Raw genomic sequence first — 20828 nt, forward strand, 5'->3', positions numbered from 1 at the left:
AAGTTGATCTTTGAACCAAATATTGTACTAAAGTAGAACTTCCAAAGTAAACTCATTTATTACCCGGGTGTCCTTGACTTCAGCTGTTTGAAGTGTAATGCATCCTGTGGAGTCACCTTCTCCATGTCATTTCCAGACAATTACAAAGTAATAATATAATAATAATAATAATAATAAAGTATATTCCAGTTGTGTAAAAAATCACCACTACTATTTCCTTTGCCTCCCCTTCCCCCTCTCCCACAAACAAAGATGACAGGATAAACTACTTCCATTTTTTGCTTGTGTGTGCGCGCGCCCGCGAGCCTGCAAGGGCATTTTACCACTGTACAAAAACAAAAGAGACATATTTCATGGCCAGATCGACTTATTTTGTTCTCCATTGAGACTGAGAAAGCCAGATCACTACAGTAAGTACGGTATCACTAACTGGGAAGACATCTAGCGGTAACATCCTGGAACTGCATCTCCAGGAAGCTGACGGTGATCCGGTAAAAGTAGCGGCTCACAGCCTCCTTTTTATCTACCACTGATTTCATGGTTTCCCTTTCATTCCATACATTAATTTATTTATTGGCAAGAGCATGTCCATCGCATTCCAGGAGGTCTTTGGAAGTTCTCTACCGTCTCCTGATTCCATAGTGAGTGAAGAGCCGCTTACCCACCCCTCCTCTTCTCCCATTTGAATGCCACCAGTATCCTTACCAACACCACACCAACGCCCAGCTATTCTCTGATTGTACTGAACTTTAATAGACCAAAGCAAACACAACCTAAGAAAACAACTCCTGTTCTGACAGCTACTAGTTTTTGAGCGGAAGTTCTGAATGCCAAGGAAAGCGTTTCAGCAAAATGCATATAGAAGAGGAAGAGGAAGAGGAAGAGGAAGAAATCCTAAAGGCTGATGGAATTCTGATTCTTTAATTTCTATGTGCCTTTATTTAGCAGTCATACTCTGTGCAACAACGTAAGGTAACGTAACAACATAACATCATAACATTATAACATAACATATATAACATACATAACGTATATAACATACATAACGTATATAACATATGTTACATTATGTTACATTAGTTATGTAGCACAGGGTATGACTGCTAAATAAAAGCACATGGAAATTCAAGATATAACACATAACATAATGCAATGTGATGCAACTCAATGCAACACAGCACCACACCACACCACACCACACCACAAAACATAACATAACATAACATAACATAACATAACATAACATAACATAACATAACATAACATAACATAACATAACATAACATAACATAACATAACATAACATAACATAACGTACTTTATTAGTACTTTATTATGATCATAGACCAGCAAAGACCAGCATAATGAGGGTGGAGTACACTACACTACAATATAGTAAAAGCATAGAGGATATATCTCTGCAGAAATAAAAATCTATAAAAATTGTGAAAAGCTAGAAAATATAAAAAAACATAAATTAAAAACAGAATATATATATATACAAACAAGAAACCTAAAATAGGACCATTATGTAGATGGAGAGGTTTCGTTTTTCTTTGACTTACTTACGTCTGATCCTCAGAGACTGCCTAGACAAGTTTCTGTAGATTTCTTGGCAAGGATTTTCAGAAGTGGTTTGCCATTGCCTCCTTTCTAGGGCTGAGAGAAAGAGACTGGCTAAGCTCACATAACTGGCTTTGTGCTAAGATGGGACTACAGATCATTATCTTCTGGTTTCTAGCTGACACTTAAACCACACAAAACAGGGTCTCAGGGAGGCATAAAATGTTAAGAGCATTTCAACATGGCAAATTAGATACTCATTAAACAAGTTTATATTCATCACCCTATATAACCTACTATTGTAATGTATAGTATGAACACAGAAATCATAATATATTTTCCCTCCCCAAAGATATAATTGCAAGTTGTTTGTTGTTGTTTATGTTTACAATTTGTTGCTATGATGCTTAGTGAATTATTTGGTCATAGTAAAGAAAAAGAAGGCTTACCATGTTTAATATACTTTAAAACAATGTAGACAACCTGAGATGGGAAAATGAGCAGGATAATTCTGATAAGCAGGGCATCCATGGATGATATTTAAGCTTTGAAGTTATCTCAGGATTGTAACAGATCAACTGATAAGATTAGAAAGGTGCATATGTCTGAAGGTCAAAATGTGGTGTGTTTTTCTTTTTTTATTGTGAAAAGAATCTTGGGTCTAAGGAGGAGATGGGATATAAACCCTGACTTCTTTGTAACCTCATTTTAGTTGCAATTACTAACAAAGCATCAGAAATTATCTCAAATTATCTTGATCCACAAGTGCCTGACACCTTTGTTTCAAACAATCTTGGCAATCTCCAGCAAGTATGACCAGGCCCATCACAACACTATATATATGCCAAGGGTTGGAGAAAAACTAATTTAATGAAATTAACATTTTCACATTTAGTAAAAAAAGAATCGCCTAATCATCTGGCAAACTTATGGGCAGGGGGGGGGAAGAGAGAATCACAAGCATTCTCAGATGGTATTTGGGAAGTCCAGCCATAGTTATTGATTTCAATATTTGTGGTAAAGATTACTGAGATAAAAAGTCAAAAAGATTTGGAAAGTGGAAAATAAAAGTGAAGATGGAATGTGAAGATCTGACAAGAAAAAGAGAAATGGTTAAAGTGATAAAAAGGACCTCGTTATTAGCTTTAAAACCATTTACACTGCAATATCAAGATTTATCTGGCAATATCTTGACAGAAGTGAATCTGCCCATCAGGTACAGTGATTTAGGGAGGACCTGTAGAGAATTCCCCATCTGTAAGAAGCATCAGGTGTGAGCAAGGGCACAGATCTTCTCAATCCTAGCCTCCATCCTCCAGAAAATAATTCTAGAAAGGTAGGGGCAGACACAACATTTCCAGCATTTCATAAGTAACTGAAATTTGTGCTGTTTCCAGACCCCCTGCCCTCTCTGATTCAAGGCATCTTGAAGGATTGATTGATTTAGATTGATTGAATATGTGCCATCATGTTGGGTCAATTCCTAGCAACCCACATAGATTTTCCCCATAATAATCTGTCCCTAATCTGGATCTTTCAGATTTTCCAACAGTGCACCCATCACCACTGTAATTGGGTCCATTCACCTTGTAGGCATTTTAATGCTTTTCTCTCTTAATTATTTGGTTTAGAAGGTTTTGAGCTTATATTCTTGCTGTTATAATTGTTGATCCCAAGCTGGTATGAACTAGATAAAGTCCTTTGTAAGTAGGATTGGGGTTTTGTGGATCAGATTGAATAAATCTCTATTTTCCCCCCCCTCAAATGTACATTTATTGAATACCTGAAGGAAAGGACTACAGCTATAGATATGGAATAGAAAAGATGCCAACATCAGAGGCTTATCTACACATAAATTCCACCTCTCCACCACCTCCAACTAGTTTCAAATATGGTTTCTGCCATTTACTGTTGGATGCTGTTCTTAACAAACAGGGCTATAAAGAAAAACAAATGAAAAAGACCATTTAAAAATGACATTTTAAAACAACTTTGAAAAATGGAGGAATAACTAAGTTATTGGAAGAGGTAATCTGAATTAGTTACATAATAACAACAGAATCTAAATTATTGGATAGAATAGCAAAGAACATGAGCTTGTACCCTGCCCAAAGAAATCAAGGCATGGATAGTACTATTTACTTATTTATTTTGCAATATTTATAACTAATCCTAACTCTGATTGACTCAGGACAGCTGACTCAAAATTAAAACTCAGTCTAAACATTTAAAATTATATCACCTCAAAACTATCCATAAATATTATAAATAGTCTAAAACTAATCTTACCAAATGGCTGGTCGCATTCTAGAATAGATCAAGTAACATTTGCTTATGAAATGCCAGCTAGATTTATGGCCATTTGTAACCTGGGCCCAGAGTGTTTCACATAGGCCTTCTGCAACATGGCCTCTCTTGATGACATGTCCACAGAAGAAGGTTCAATTCTAGAAAGGTGTTTCCTGATATTGTGCCATAATAATATTGCATGCAATATTAGCTGGCAAAGTTATTTTGGTACATGATCCAAACATTTCATAAACACCTTTTCCCATCCGTGGAAATACAAAATAAACTTCATAGGCATTCAATTTTTTGGATTGATATTCTAGTTTCTCAATTTTATTTTTCCTAAAAACCACAGAAATGTGAGGTAGGTGGGTTGAGAAAAAGGGATGGGCTCATGGATACTTAGTGACCATCTGCAGCTGAGAGTGGACTTGAGTCTGGGTCTTCTCAGTGTCAGCTCAACAGCCTTTTCATAACACTGAAGATATGCAATTGCCTCATTCTGTCTTATGGATAGCTGACTAGGCCTGAATAACTGATGCACTCAGCTGATATAATCTGTCTCTCCTAAGCAAGGTTGATCTGGTTATTACTAAATCAGATACTAGCACTGTAAAATAGATTAGGCAGTCCAAAAGAAGGCAACCACCTAAGTATGGTTGCCAGGAAAAAAAGGTAGATGGATTCATATACTCATCAGGAGTGGAATTTGAAGAAAGAGTCGAGGAAAAGAGAATTGAAGAGAATTGTTGAAGAGATAGTTTAAGAAGAGAGGATTTAAGAAGATTTTACTTACTTTTCAAATAAAGGAATCCAGATCAAATTTCTGATTTACCCAGATAATGAAGAATAAGAAAGGTAATCAACCCTAGTCAACTGAACAGGAAACATTTTTGGAATGTTTTGGGAAACATTTTAGAAGTAAAGTCCCTGAGTCTCAGTTCCTCAAGTGATAATTTGCTCTTACAATATTTAAATCATAAACTTTTGCTGCATCCTACATAATCAGCATAAAATTATCAACAAGAATTTGTTCAATGCATATGGTATGAATTAACACTACTTCCAGCATGCAAACACCAACAGGGTAAGCAAAAATTAATTTCATTTAAATCAATAAGTTTGATTGTAGTTTAGCAGGAAATATTGTTCCCCTCTTGTTACATTTGTTATGTCAAACCGGAAAAAAAATAGAGTTTGAAATCTTAGATCAGAACCACCTAGAAATCTGTACTTTTCCTCTGTGGCATCAAGGGTGCCAGCTTACTGCCATAATTATTCATGTAAAGTAATGTAAATGTCTACTCCTTATTCTTTGTCTGGGTTGGTTCAATTATGTTGCATTGCTTTCTTGCCCCATTGTCTTACCTGTTTGGCTCTTAAACTGAAGTAGGATTCTTTTTCCTTCTCCATGTCTGCAAGTACATTTTTATTCTACCCCATCCCTTATTTTTTAAATCTTTCTGGATGGGCCACACAATTGGCCAAGGGTTAAAATGCAACACAAACAGGCGTTGACAAGCCAACAGTGCAAACAAACTCATCTTGTTCTCTTTAACCTGAGTCTAACTACCTTTTTCTATCTAGTTGTGCTAACAGCAGATGTAATCAATTCCCCAAATTGGCCCTTACACTCCGTGTCATTCACAGAAAGAGAAAGAGAGTGACGAGGAGGAGGAGAGGGAGATTGACTGGATAAGTATATAAAGCCAATTTTCCGGGATACTGAGTGTGGATCATGTATTTCTGTTGTTGTCTGGGAGACTCTGTGATTGTCAAGATAGACAATTTACTTTTGACTTACTTTTGCTAATATCTAAGCTGAATTTGTTTTTTGTGAAGTGCAGAAAATACTGAAACAATAACATATACATCTCTTCACTGAAACTACAATGTCTTGATCTGAAAAATAAAGAGATGAATTATCTGTAAATGAATTTCCTTGGAAACTAACTTTAAGAAGACATGAGAGATATTTATGTAGTGAAAGACATTGGGTTAGAATAGGCACAAATATATTTGCTGGATTTCTGGATTTTTGCTTAAAAGCTTAATTCTTGGCATATTTTTTTGTAACTTTGTACCTCTGTGCTATGACTTGATGAGCTGCATATAACCCTGAGCTTAGAGTTTGTTTGTTTTTGTTTTAAATTAAGCCCTCTTATAAAATTGATTATAAAACTGATTAGGTTATAAAGCTGCATGATTTTTTTTGCCTGAAGTCAACTCTTAGAACCATTTCTATGGAACAAAGCTGTTAGAAATATGGTAAACAGGAAGGCTGTTTCCTAAAGAAAACTTGATTGAAATAATAAAGTACCTACAACTTTCGGATCTTTTACCTAATTCCCTCCATTCCTGATGAATTTGCTAAAGGCAGGACTTCTTCTATTTAAGACCAGACAGGATAGCAACTCCCAAAAGAGGAGAGAAATATATTTGACAATCACTGGAAACTTTCAAACCTACTTCAGCTTTTTTTATCACAGTTAAGAGGAGACAAGAGAAGGTGTGTTGCACCTGCAGAGAACAGTCCAAGACAATGTTCAGTAATGAAAGGATCCCCAAGTTCCAGCAAGATTCCAAATGCTTATCCTGAAGTGATCTTTCAAGTGGCTTTAGCTTGAGAGTTTAAGACAACAGCATATTAATATTTGGTAACGCAGACTTGGCCATTTTGAATGTTCACAGTAAGAAGCATTTTGACCTCTTCCAGCCATAAATGAGCAGGGACTCCTCCAACTCCATGACTGCAGGATATTAAGAATTCCTTCATCAAACACCTACGGTCTGCCTTTCTTTTCCTAACTCACTGCAAGGTCAGCAGCTTACTTTGGAGCAAGTGCTTAGATTCTCTCTAACCCACCTGATGTTTTCTAGCCAGAGGCAGACATGGAAAGGAAGGGGAGCCCAGAGATTAATTGGGCTGAATCTCAAGCTCAAAAAGGTAATCAATTTTGGGAGGGAGAGGGGGTATGGACAAAAAAACAAATCAAGCTGGTGGCCAAAAACAATACTTGAGGGTCTGCTCATTTATATGTGTGGGTTAAATTGGTTTGATTGATTGTTACATTTATTCCTGAAGCTAAACACTAAAATGTCCTGCTTTACATTACAACCGAGAGATTATTCACTTACTTAGATATTCATAAGCCACCTTTCTTTGTAAAGATCATACACAAGCTGCCTTACAATAACATGAGTATATATATCACAATGAAATGTTTTGGATTGGCCTGCCCCTGCTAGAAAACGTTGCTGCCTCTGTTGAGAGATGTTTTCCAAAAGTGTTTTATTAAAGCCAGAACACAATTTGTCAGGGAAGATGGCTGAAACCTTTGCTTATTGAAAGTCCAAAATCAGAACCTAGGGTTTTCGTCCCTTCTCTATTCTGCCCCATTACCTTCATAAACCAAGATTAGTTAGCAATTTGATATCACACAAATAATATTCCACATAAATATATTGATAAGTACTATCAGACTCAACGGAAGCCAAAAAAAACCCCTGCTACTCCTTTATTAGATTTATATTCTCTCTCCACATGAGGTTCTCCTTTCATTTTTATACCCTCAACAGCAGTGTTGTTATATAGGCTGAGCTGAAGCAGAGTGACTTCCCCAGAGTCACCCAGGGGTTTACAAGTTGGGGGAAGAGTTGAACTTTGTTTTTCTGCCTCCCAGCTCCTAGATCAAAACTTTAACTTCTAGAGTTCTTGAAAAAAGAAAGTGGGGGGGGGGGAGAAAACTATTCCTAAATTAGGCAAGGGAGCACAAACACATTTATGCATATGCACCTTCATCTTTCCCATTTTAGACTTTAAGCCATATTACCCTGAATTTATATAGCGTTTTGTAGGGTCAACAGACCCAGACCCTTACTATAAGGTAGGGTAGTGGATGTGACAGCGAGAGGTATAGATATAATTTCCCTGATTGTATTTGAGAGGCGGCCTAGCAATTCTGCAACCGTGAAACTTCGCGGCGCTAAATGTCACCACAGGACCGGAGAGCTGTAGCTCTAAAAGACCGAGAGGCTGAGCCTGCGCACCGAACGTCAAGCCCATTGAACGCAAGGGTTAGGAATCAACTCCTGGAAGGCCAAGCTCTGCGTCAACAGCGATGCAAATTCTCCCTGTGTTTTGACAAGTCTGCGTTGGGCCCTGTTCAGCTCTCCAAAGTGTTCCATAACAACAAACTTGTTAAACGGATCCTCGCTCTGCGATGGTAATCTGTTTCAGAAACGATCTCCACCTAAACGCTCGGTAGAGCACAACTCGGTGCCAAGGGTGGATCTGGCGCTGCGGAGTGGCTTCAGTGTGTTTATAGCCATTCAAGAATTCCGGCGGGGGAGCTGCTTGCTTGCTTCGTGGTGGTTCTTTGTCATGCTGGATGGAGATTCCGCGGCACTTCCTGTCAACTGTTTAATCGTTCTCCATCCTCACAAGAACGGGACGTGCCGCTTAAGGAACGGCCCTTATGCAACATTCACTCCCTCGTTTGATTTAAACAGAAATAAGGTGGCCTGCAGCAAGCCATTGTATCAGAACAGGTCACACTGAGTTTTAAAATTCCTGTTTATTAAAGTAATACTATAACTCCTTGTGAGATTGTTTGGAGCTTAGGTCCTGAAGGGAATGCAGGAAAAGTCTGCTCAGAATTAACTCCCACTAAAACCAGTGGAATTACTCCTAAGAAGTCTTACCAATGCACATGAGAAATAGCATCTGCAAAGTTGGGCCCTTCCGACTTGGAAGGCTATGCTAAATTAGTAGGGTGGTTTATGGTTCTGCATATTATGGGAGCTCAATCATCTTCTTAGCATCTTGCATGAAGGGAGCCATCAGGTTAAGTTTTAAGATGGTTTCAGCAAAGAGAGCATGTATCTGACACACAAATTGTGATTGCTGTAAGATCTAAAGGTACAATGGTAGTCCCACTTCAAAATCCTCATAACATCTTTTTCAATCATAAAACTAGACACTGGAAGATAATTCCGCTGATTTTATTATTTTTATGGGATGTGTGTGTGTGTGTGTGTGTGTGTGTGTGTGTGTGTGTGTATTTCCATGAGGGAATCTGCACCAATAATATTTTGTTTATTCAAATTTTTTAAAAAAATATCCCTGAATCTGTGCACTATTCAGTCCCTGGGGTAAGGTGGGGGACTCTAGAGCAGAAGGCACTTCTATCCTAAATATATAAATAATTGGAATTTTTACTAAAATCAAGAGATCTTGCTTCAAACAGGCTCTCTCAGGTTCAAAAATACTTGTTCAAAAAAATCACATATTCTGATACAGAGAAGTCCCATGAGGATGGGGCTCCAGCATGAGTCTGAAAGCTCAAAAAACTAAATTTCTGGTCCCACAGTTTGGATGTCGCAAAAATACTTGTATGGTAGATTGAAGAGGTTTGTTATTGAGGCTACGGGTTGCTGAATGGGTGAAAATATCAGAAGCTGTTCAGACATGCTCATATCTCAGTAGCAAAAGAAGATACAATTTTAATACAGTAAACAACCATAGTTATTGAGAACTACCCATATTCTATGCAACTTTGTTTGTATGGTGTGCACTGCCTTTTAGTAATGAATTCTATCTTCATAACCATCTAATAATACTGACCACATTCAAAGATCTATTTGGGTCAGGGACAATAAGGGAGAAAGAAAAAAAGGCAACACTCTTGTTTTTCTTATAATACTTGTCCAATGTACATCTATCTCAGCTCAAAGTTTATGATACATCGCTCAATTAAATGCAGTTTCTTTGTTCTCAAATCCTCCCTCTCCATTATTCTAAGCTCTCTGGTAATTGCTCTAAAGTACCCTAACTTAACAAATATGTTGGTCTATATAAATCCACACTGGATGGAAATTAGAGGAGCTGTAATTGCTTCCCACATGTTTGGAAGATACCAGATTTTGGAAGGTGACTCTGAAGTATTATATTTTAATATAATGATTAAAACCATCTACACTTATGGATTTTCTCCCTAGTTGTCAATCATTCTTGTAGGCAGTAAGGGGTTCCCACCCCTCCTAAGAGAATGGAAGTGGATTTAATTTCTGTTGAAGTATCTTGGGAGAGCCACCCATACATTACTACTGTTTTGCCTGTGTCAAAATGACTATACTACAATCACAGCTCCTTCAGGAAAGTTACTTCTGCTGTCAAACCCTAAATGTTGTCTCTGGACATAATGGGAGCAAAGCTATCATCTGTCAGAGTCTCCAAGGACATATAGCTCAGGCAGCTGTGAGGATAATTCCCCCTTACTTGGTTGTACAGCGACTGTTCACACAACTCTTGGCCAAATATTCTTCACATTCCAGTGAATGACCTGCTCACGTAGGATTATAGTTGGAAACATGTTTGTGCAACCATTGCGGCTTAGTTCAATAGAAAAAGTTTCTGCTCAGATTAATGGGACATTATCCCCACCCCCACCCCCCAGGAAATAGAGAATTGTGACCATTATGGGCATTTCCAATTTTTTGTGATGAAATCCATCAGTTAGCATGATTCTTCCATTCCTTCAAAGAGGAATTTTTCCTGCTTCTCCATATTGTATCAGCCTCTCTATGGAGGAAGGAGAAAGCGTTCAGATATTTCATAACAGTATCATATCTAATACAATGTTCCTCTCTCTTAAATTCTACATTAGAAGTATACACAAAATAAAAAAATGTTCACCTCTAAAGAGATTAAAATAAACAAGAAAAGATAACACAGCATATCTTAGTATATTCTAGCACAAAGGAGTACTGTACACACGTGGTTACTGTATACTTTTAGTTTTAAAATATGGCTATGCGTCTTTAATGGCCAAAGCTCATATACTTTAGGTAAATTCTAAGGATTATGAGGAAATCTGAAATGGGATAAAGGAGTTTTGTGTAATAGGTTCAAGAAAATTTTATTTTATTTTACAGCTTTCTCTCTTGCCAATGGGATCATATCTTGGTTGCAAAATTGACTTCCAAACAAGTTTTAAAAAGATTTTCTATAAAGTATGACCTGATAAAAAAGAAGATTTATTTTAAAATAATTTTAAGAATACACAATATATATAAAAATGTTACTTTTAATATTTTTCACAGATATTCACAATTAAGTAGATATTCAGAAATAATTACAAATAATATCAGAGATCTATTTAATTATTTCTCTGCAACAGCACATTCTGCAATAATTGTGAAAGAAATTAATATAAGCTCCAGGTACAATCAGGAAAAGGAAAACATGCTTGCAATTGCAGATAATGTTATATTCAAGAACGTTTAATTTTCAAATTAGTAACTTTTATACCTTTTTTGCATATTTGATTATTGAATCAGTAAAGTATATTGATATATAGCTATTATCAGTCAGTCAATTAAAAAACAAATCTTTTTTTAAAAAATCCTGGTTTTATTTTCTTTCACTATAGTTCTTTCCATAAACTGCTGGACTGACATCCTATTTTCCTTGTGAAATAGTAACGATAATAATAATTTTGATTTACATCAACTTGCTCATCCAAGAAACAGATCCAATATATGATTTTCATCTAGGTGTTCATATTAAATCTCCTTCCCCCCCCCTTTTAGCACAATGTTGATGGGTTAAACTTACCTCTCAGCTATGTGGCTTAATAGGAGAGAAAAAAATTAATCTCATCCATTTCAACTCAATGTTTTCATCATCAGATATACATAGAAACACAGAGAGAGAGAGAGAGAGAGAGAGATTTTCCATTAATATCTAATTCACAAATTTCAGATAGTCTATATGCAGTTATGGAAAAATGACAAATAATTGATAGAAACATGCATCATATGTTTTTTAATTCTAACCAATAGGCACCAAGTCATCTCCAGTCTTTGACTTATTTATATTCCCTAAATGTTTTACACATTTTTTTGAATTCTGAATCAAGGTTCATAAAATACTCATTTTTTAAATCACAACAGTCAAAGACCGGTGAACATTTTCTCCTATTTGTTTTTTACTTTACCTGTGCTTATTTTCTTTTTATATCTTCCTTCATACTTAAGAGAAATCTACATTTGGGTGATCCTTCTCTACATCTAGGTATCTTTTGAATATCTTTTATTTTCCGATTCCCCCCCTCTCTCTCACACACACACATATACCAAAAAAATTAAAGCCCTAACACTCAGTATGCAAATGCTGCGGTAAAGCTGTTTAGTTATGTGAGAAACACATTCTTAAAATTGCCTCAAGAATGTTGTTATGGAAAAAATTACAGAGAAAATAGATCCTTCCAGCTGACCTGGAAAAAAAATGCAATGGCCAATAAATTGAAAGTTCCTTAAATTCAATTAAAGGGTTTTCCGACTATCATCCAAGAGTTTACTTCCTTTCGGGGAGCTAGATTACTAGGGAATTTAATATGGAATGCGTTTATACATGCAAACTGTTATTACGATTGGAGATCATCAAATGGCAAAGCCCAAATTAATTAAAATGAACCAGATGCATGCTGCTGGTTACAATAAGAGTACTCAGTCTAGTGAAATTAAAAGTGAGATTTTTTCCTGTTGGGCTTCATTACAATGCAGCATGCAATGCTTTTGAAATAAAGCTTCAAATTATCTCTGTGTAAATCCTAGTGAAATCAATGGAGCTAACTTTCTGAATTGACACATCCAAGAAAGTAATAACAAGTTTGTTAATTTCAGTGTATAGTTTTTGGAGGGGCGGATGGGGGGGGGAGAAGTAGAACACCCTAATTCTATGCAAATTCCCCTTATTAATACTAGGTAAAATTTTGTGGCACTTAATTATCATTTTTAATCTGGTATTAATATTGCACATGTTGTTAAATCTTGACATCATATTCATTCATGTAGCATGAAAACTCATTCCAAAGACACCACTAACTGTGCATGAGTTGAGGACGGGACCTGCACTTCACCCCTGGTCTTCTTCTTCTAGGATTATAAAACTCCTACTGTCTAATTTTTGCTATCAATATTTTAATGTATGAGAAAGACTGGGAGGACAAAATCTCCTTTGATCCTCAGTTCTTCCTATTTTCTGACTTCAAGGACAAGGAACCACTTCGCTCTCCTTATTTTTAAAAACTTCAACTACTCCTGGATAAATATAATCCTTTAAATTTTTAACTAATGTTGAAGACAGGACAGGGCAGAAAATAGTCAAACACTTTTTGTTCCATGGGGTCCCTTGATGTTCTCTGAGCTTGATTCTCTTCTTGCAGACATTTCATTACTTGACCATCATCACTTTTTGTTCCAGATGATTTACTTTTATCTATAGATTTTGTCCAAGGGATAGATTAGGATGTGGTTATGAAATAATTGCTGCCAATTGTGCTGTGACCACTTTTCCTTTCCTTTTATTTTTCCTTTCCTTTCTCTTTACCTTTTTTCTTTCATTTTTTCCTTTTTTTCTTCCTTCCCTTTCCTTATATACACATGCGGGGAAGGGGAATGGGAAATAAGGCGCAGTCCTCACCATGGCAGGACAGGATTCATCCAAATTTTTTGTTGTGGTGCCAGAAAACCATACTCATCAGCAGTAAGCAATTCTCTTTCATCTTGGAAATAATGCTTTAGGCCGCTTATTGAGAAGGAGGATTCCTGATGGGTCCTGATAGCAGCGAACAATTTTTTACCAAATGAAAGATTCCGGCTTAGAGAAAAATCTCTAACAGGGATGCAAGTTAAACTGGAGTACGTATTTATATATTTTCTGCAAAATTCATATCCATCGTGAAAGAGCCCAACAACACCTATACAAATATTTGTATTAACCTCCCAAGCGTGCATGCGCACACACATGCAAACACACACACACACACACACACACACACCAGATTCATACGCCAAGCAACAGCGAGAGAGGGAAGACTTGGTGTTGAGGATTGGTCTCTTCTACACTGTGTTCCAGTTCTCATCAGTGCCCATTTATCCACCATCCCGATCGATCTGAGTGCTGAGTAGAACAATTGAGAAGCGAGGCCAGTTGGTCCTTTGTGAGAACTTCACTTAGGAAATCAGAGAGGACTTCTAGCAGATTTTGACCAGTCAGTCAGGTGGGATAAAAGGGAGCAAGGCCCTTGTGATAATCTTGCCCCAGGCTTATGACCCCACCATTCCTCTCAATTTTAGCTGGGTAGCTTTCAGTGCAGTCATTTAACTACAATTTAAGATATACCTTTGCTCAATTATTTATTTACTGGTTTCTGATTTCATTATGCACATTATTAAGTTGAAATTTGGGGCACTTTTCCAACAGTGATGAATCTAGTATCCCCACGAGGATCTTCCTTTTCTTTGAAACCACTTGGAAACATTGGAGGTGCTGTTAGGAAAGAAAGAAGGAAAGAAAGAAAGAAAGAGAGAAAGAAAGAGAGAAAGAAAGAAAGAAAGAAAGAAAGAGAAAGAAAGAAAGAAAGAAAGAAAGAAAGAAAGAAAGAAAGAAAAAGAAAAAAGAAAGAAAGAAAGAAAGAAAGAAAGAAAGAAAGAAAGAAAGAAAGAAAGAAAAAGAAGGAAGGAAGGAAGGAAGGAAGGAAGGAAGGAAGGAAGGAAAAGAAAGAAAGAAAGAAAGAAAGAAAGAAAGAAAGAAAGAAAGAAAGAAAGAAAGAAAGAAAGAAAGAAGGAAGGAAGGAAGGAAGGAAGGAAGGAAGGAAGGAAGGAAAGAAAGAAAGAAAGAAAGAAAGAAAGAAAGAAAGAAAGAAAGAAAGCATAACCGTCTACATGCATACATTTGGCTATCTGCATACGTGTTTTTACATGCACACATATTAAGTGCTTTTTCCAAGGGAGGGGCAGGAGAGAGGATCGAAGCCTCTTTTCAGGACTGCTGATGCTTCAAGGGCTGCAGCTCCTCGTTGGCATTAGCCGGACCCCGCAGCTTTCAACTTGACCTTGGCCTCTAGTCAAGTTTAACCAGTATCTAGAGGAACGTTGAATCTTCAGTCTGCGCGAAGGGGGTGAAGAACTCGAGGGGCTGGTGTACCGTGCAGGATAGTTGCCTTCGGTCCGGCTGCTTTGCAATTGAAGGAAGGCGATTCCCCAGTTGGTCAGGGACAGTAAAAGCTTTCCTCTCTCTCTTCCGTGGAATAATGCAAAGATGTCGAAGCTCTTATTTTTCCGAAGCGTTAGACTTTTGAGAAGGGAAGGAAGGGAAGCGGGCGGGTGTGGTGGGGGGATTGAAAACATGCTAGGAATAAATATTTGCCTTTGGCCATGAGAAAGAATGCGGAAAAAGATAATCCAGGAGAGGTTGGGACCTGAGGGGAAAGAGCCCATTATGGCTACAATTAAAAGAATTCGCTGAAATATTGTTCAGGGGCAAACTCCCTGGATTGCATACCATTCTCAGCAAAGGGCTGGCGAGACTGGGGGGGGGGGGGGCGGGGAACTGACAGATCAGTTCCTTCCTTACAGACCAAGAGAGAAAGGGGGGGAAAACCCGCTGAACAATGCAGAGTTTAAAATGCCAGTCAGAGAAAATAAGTGTGGTGACTCCCACAGTTAGCATAGCCATTCCTTAGTATGACCAAAAGTGCATCAGAAATTAAAGCCACTCCCCAATAATAACCAAAACACCACCACAAAACCTTTCTCCTTCTTTAAAGAGTAGTGAAAGGGCAGATTTCTGACAGATCTCATTCAGCAAAGACGTCACCTTTAATTTACTTGTTTACAAGGAATGTGTATCCCCAATAGCTCTCTGTTTACAGTACACATTTCCTTGTATAATTTCTTCAAATACATGCACCCCTTCACAGACAATGGGATTTTTTAAAATAGAAAAACGGTGTTAAAGTTGCAGCTTCAGCAGCATTTTCTTGGTTTATATTAATTTTTTACTGAATATGTTTAGATTAAATGTGCAGTGGCGGTAGCAGCAGCAATATTAATTCTGCTGCTATTAAGGAACCTCGGTAGACACTCATAGACAATGAATTTTCCCAGTTGTTAGTTTTGTTTTTATAGTAGGAGATGATTCAGGCAAAAATTACAGGCTCTACGTTTTACTGTTGTAGGAACGAGTTAGGTTACTGCGGTTTATTCATTTCTGAGGTCTCTTTTAACCCCTTATGTTCGGTACTCTGGCAAAACCAATCTACAACCTGCCCTGCTAATGATTTTCTCTGGAGAGGGGTAACATATTGACGTAAAAGAGAAGGGTAACATTCTCTATAATTTTTGGAAAGTGAATCAGGTCTGCAGAAGAAAGCGTGCTTTTGCCAAAGCATTGCCATGTTCTTGTGGGTCTGAAAGTAGCTGTTTCTTTCTTTTTAAAATATGGTTCTGGTAAATGTAACTGTAATCTGAACAAAGCTAGATTCTTCTGCAATTCGGGTAGGTAAGAAGATACCAATTTGTCGAGTGAGTCGGGGTGGGCGGAATGGAAGATCTAAACAAAAAAACAAAACATCCCCTTCCGCCAAAATATATATATATATACCATCAAGTATATCAGCAAGGACGAGTTAGCGAAAGTTTGACATCAGGACCGCGGATCTCCTGCTAAAAAAAAAAATGCCCTATAGACAATGTCCTGAAGAGAGGGGAAAGGGAGTGGGGAGGGGACAGGCATACTTTGGAGTGGGGGGGGGAGAGAAATACCTGTTCTTAAGCACCCCCGTTCGTGCCTCTCTTGACCCACAGAGTCCTGAGTGGAAGGGGCAGCCGCGTGCCAGTGCCGTCCGCGTACAGGAATTCCAGCCCCAGAGCGATTAGGACATTATTGAATTATCTGCACTTTATTCCTCTGATGTTTATCATCTGCTTTGCATATCACGTGGGGAATGCTGAGCCAATGGGAGCCAGCCTGGCACGACACTAGCGCGTCAGCCCTGGTCAACTCTGAGAGATTGAATATCTCTTTTTTCAGTCTTTGGGGCTTTTAAAAAAGAGCCACTGGTCTCAATGCGGATCGGGCTATGACAGCCTCCGTGCTCCTCCATCCTCGCTGGATCGAGCCGGTCATGTTTCTCTATGACAACAGCCTGGAAGAGATCAACAAGAACATGGAAGCGGGGTTCCACGCGGCGGCCGCAGCCGCGGCTGCAGGCACCAACTTCGTGGCGGCCAACCAGTGCCGGAATCTGATGGCTCACCCAGCCTCGCTGGCCGGTCCGGGCAGCGCCGCCGCAGCATATCCGTCGAGTGAAGCACCCAGCGCCGCCGGAATGGCAGAGACCGGGGCAGCTGTCAAGCAGTGCAGCCCTTGCTCGGCCGCCGTGCAGGGCTCATCAGGCCCCGCCGCCCTGCCGTACAGCTACTTCAGCAGCGGCTATTTCCCCTGCAGCGTCAACCACCACCACCACCACAACGCCTCGCTCAAATCCTGCGCCCAGCCAACCTCCTCCTCCTCCTTCGCCGACAAGTACATGGAGACGGCGGCGGCGGCGGCCTCCAGCGAAGATTTCCCCTCGCGCGCCAAGGAGTTCGCCTTTTACCAGGGCTACGCCGCCGGACCTTACCAACCCATGCCGGCGGGCTACCTGGATATGCCGGTGGTACCCACGCTCGGCGGCCGCGGCGAGCCCAGGCACGACTCCATGCTGCCCGTGGAAGGCTACCAGCCCTGGGCCATCCCTAACGGCTGGAACGGGCAGGTCTATTGCCCCAAGGAGCAGAACCAGCCGCCCCACCTGTGGAAATCCGCTCTGCCGGGTAAAGCACCTGCGCGCCCCTTCCCTTCCATCGGAGTAAGCGTGCAGCACCCGAAGTAGCTCCGCAGCCCAATTGTCAAAGGGCGGCCGCTGCTTCGGTTTCTCCCCGCTCCCCGTCCCCGAATTGCCTGCCATTCCTTTGGTTCTGAGCCCACAAAGGAAATGGAGTCCCTTCTGCGCTTTCTGCCCAGTCAGATAAGGTCGGGAGAAGACTTGAGGCTTCCACGCCCTTGGCAAGTCTGGTTGGGTCTGAGGCCTTCCTCAAGTTGTCTGGACTCTTGAGTTGTGAGTCCCGAATCCGGTGCCCCAGCATTTTCCCAGACAAGGCTTTCTTCTCTCGGGCATGGATGCCAAGAGGTCTGAACTAGAGGGTTCAGTGGAAAATCAGGCATCTTGATCCTGCAAATAACTGAGCTTTCATAGCTCCCATTTTCACCCAGTTTCCAGAAAGAAGGATGGGTGTTTTTTTTAATGTTTTGATCCCATGTTTGTCAGGTTAATAATAATAATAATAATAATAATAATAATCAGCACAGCCGTAGTAGCAGTCCTCTTAGGTAAACTCCCAATTTCTTATTAAATCATGACTCTCAGAAATAATACGATCATTTTGATTATTTCACATAACTATAGCTTCTGTCTTCTGCACATGAGTGCTCTAACAGCCATCTTAAATTGGAGTTTCCATTATTACTTTTGTCTAATGGTGTGCTTTATTTTCCTTTCCAGCTTACCACCTTCTCCTTAACAATCTGGGCATTTGGATTTATTTGTATTGTTTAAGCAATTTGTATAGCTACCCGTCTCATAACAGTGACTCTTGGAGTTGTGCTGTCATCAGAATGCTGGTCTCCACTCTTGCTGTCCTCAAGAAAGATATTGCAGCCTCCCCTTTATTTTCTGACATCAAAATGTAGCTATCAGCTCTGGTGGCTCCATCGCTAGATTATGTGGTTCAGTATCTCCCTGACTCCCATTGCTGTTTTGCAGCTGTACTGAAGTTAGATGCCAGTTGTCTTCACTGTGAATGCCAGGATAGTGTATTGGTTTTCTTTGTAGGTGCCCTAAGAGAGGATAGGCAAGGATCAAAGAGACTGCTGAGCGTATAAAGTTAGCTGAAAAAAAGTTTTTGATTCACAAGAGTCTCAGTTGCCACCTTGTAGGTTATGGCAACTGCGTATGATTTTCCTTACGTGATAAGCCAAGAAGTTTACAAATAGTATGACTAGTCCTAGAGAAGAAATTGCTTACCTGAAGAATTTGTGCAAATCTTGATTGAACTTTATTTAACCCAGCCAACTTACAAAAAGATGGTCCGTTGATCCACAGAACTGATATTTACAATGTGTTTAGGGATTGTGAATAATAATAGCACCTGCCTTCCTGTTTTTGGTTTTCTGTTCTAGATGTGGTTTCACATCCTTCTGATGCAAACTCCTACAGGCGTGGAAGGAAGAAACGAGTGCCTTATACAAAAGTTCAGTTAAAAGAACTGGAGAGGGAATATGCTACAAATAAATTCATTACAAAGGACAAGAGAAGAAGGATATCGGCCGCTACAAATCTCTCAGAGAGGCAGGTCACAATTTGGTTCCAAAATAGAAGAGTGAAAGAAAAAAAAGTCATCAACAAATTGAAGACAAGCAGTTAATGGATTTAATAGAAATGTAGCTGCTTCGAGGCCTCAAAATTCAATTTTTCCTGCCTGGCCTAATTTAAAATACTAATGAAAAATACAAAATAATGAACTTTTCTTTATTAAAAAAACCCCTATCTATCTTTGGATAGATGGCTTTTGAACAAGTATGGTTATTAGATGCTTTTTAAGACGCTGTCCCGGAAAATCCAAAAGGCACCACTGCAAGTGACTGATTTATAAAATCCAAATGGACCAGGGATATTGCAGTTCAATTTTTAAAAGATAACATATTGTTGAAAACAGTGTAAGTATTATTTGTGACTATTTTAGAATGCTTTTGGATGATAATTGGGAAGATTTGTTTTTAAAAAATACACACACACAAACATACAAGTGTTCCATTGCTTGTATTACAATCCCAAAAAACATGTCAAATAGTAAATTGGGTGCAGTAAAGAATGTACAGTTACTGTTCATTTAAGCAATATATTTTTTTTCTTTTAAAGAAAGGTACTGATTAAAGATTTTGGCAGACAGCGATGAAACAAATTTTATGTAGGATTAATCTTGAGTTAAAAGCAAGATAAACTGCTAGATTTTTTTTTGAAAAGCTGTTAGCATATTTTTAAGTAGCTCATTTCATCATGCATAAATTCAGTGAAGAAACAGGATCTTCTATAGTTTTGTAAAGCAACTTTATACATTTCAAAGTCAATGACTAATTATCAAGTGATAATTAATTACATTAATTAAATATTAAATACCATACATTATTCTTTTAAAATATGTGATACAGATAAAAATTGGCAGCACAGCCCTATTATTTCAATGAAAAAGTTGTTTTCTAGAAGACAAATATCTCCAAGAAGCCCAGAGTGAAAATTATGTGTTTCCCAGAAGTGTTTTGATTTCTATGCCGATCTTTTGATCTATAAGTAAATAGTTTCCTATCTTTGTTTTACTGTTATAAGGCTGCATTAGAAATACAAATTCATTTTACATCTCTTCCCCCATTAAATCAATTATTTCAACCAGCACATTCTATGCTTTTCCCTGCTCACTAGATGACACAGTACTATCCTGTAAATAATAATAATTAAAGTAAATTCACTGTGAAAATGTATTTCTGCACCCCCATTTTTTATATTTTTACCAAAAAATAAAATCTAAAATCTATAGATAGATACTAGCAATATGCCTGTTAATAAAATAGTCACTATAATAAAAGACTGATTAAATCCTTATTTATTTCTTCCATTGCTATATAAGTCTTGTGAAAACTGGGATTTCTGGTAGATGTTTCTTAAATCTAATACTTTTTTAAAAAAATGCTAGGTTGCCTAAGCACAGCACAAATACAAGAATGTTAAACTGTCCGGTATTTTGAAATGGTGGGCGAGGTGGGGGGAAGAAATATAAAAACATGGCCTGGATACCTACCTACCTCTTCCATAATGAAAAATAGTTAAGACTGAAAATGTAAGGACTGCTTATATTTATGATCTATTAAATGTTGGAGCGGTTGCAGGTGGATTTTAGTACTGGTGAAATGAAACCAGTAGAGATACTTCAAACCTTGACCTTGATGGGGTGGGGGAGGGAGGAGACAGGCAATTTGTGACCTTGACTTCTGACAGCTCATGGCTAGTCTTCTTCTGGATTAGTAGATCAAG

General features: G+C 38.5%; 1 protein-coding gene across 1 annotated transcript; it reads left to right on the forward strand.

Annotated features, from left to right (window-relative positions):
* Positions 1 to 16781: 16781 nt before the first annotated feature.
* On the forward strand, positions 16782 to 19167 carry HOXA13 (homeobox A13; the record flags this gene model as incomplete). The annotated part of the gene is made up of 2 exons (XM_083378043.1): positions 16782 to 17517; positions 18923 to 19167. 2 exons carry the CDS (start codon positions 16782 to 16784, stop codon positions 19165 to 19167), a joined length of 981 nt encoding a protein of 326 aa, XP_083234169.1.
* Between the last annotated feature and the right edge of the window lie 1661 nt (positions 19168 to 20828).

This window comes from Vipera ursinii, assembly GCF_947247035.1.
Source record: "Vipera ursinii genome assembly, chromosome: Z".
Taxonomy (NCBI): domain Eukaryota; kingdom Metazoa; phylum Chordata; class Lepidosauria; order Squamata; family Viperidae; genus Vipera; species Vipera ursinii.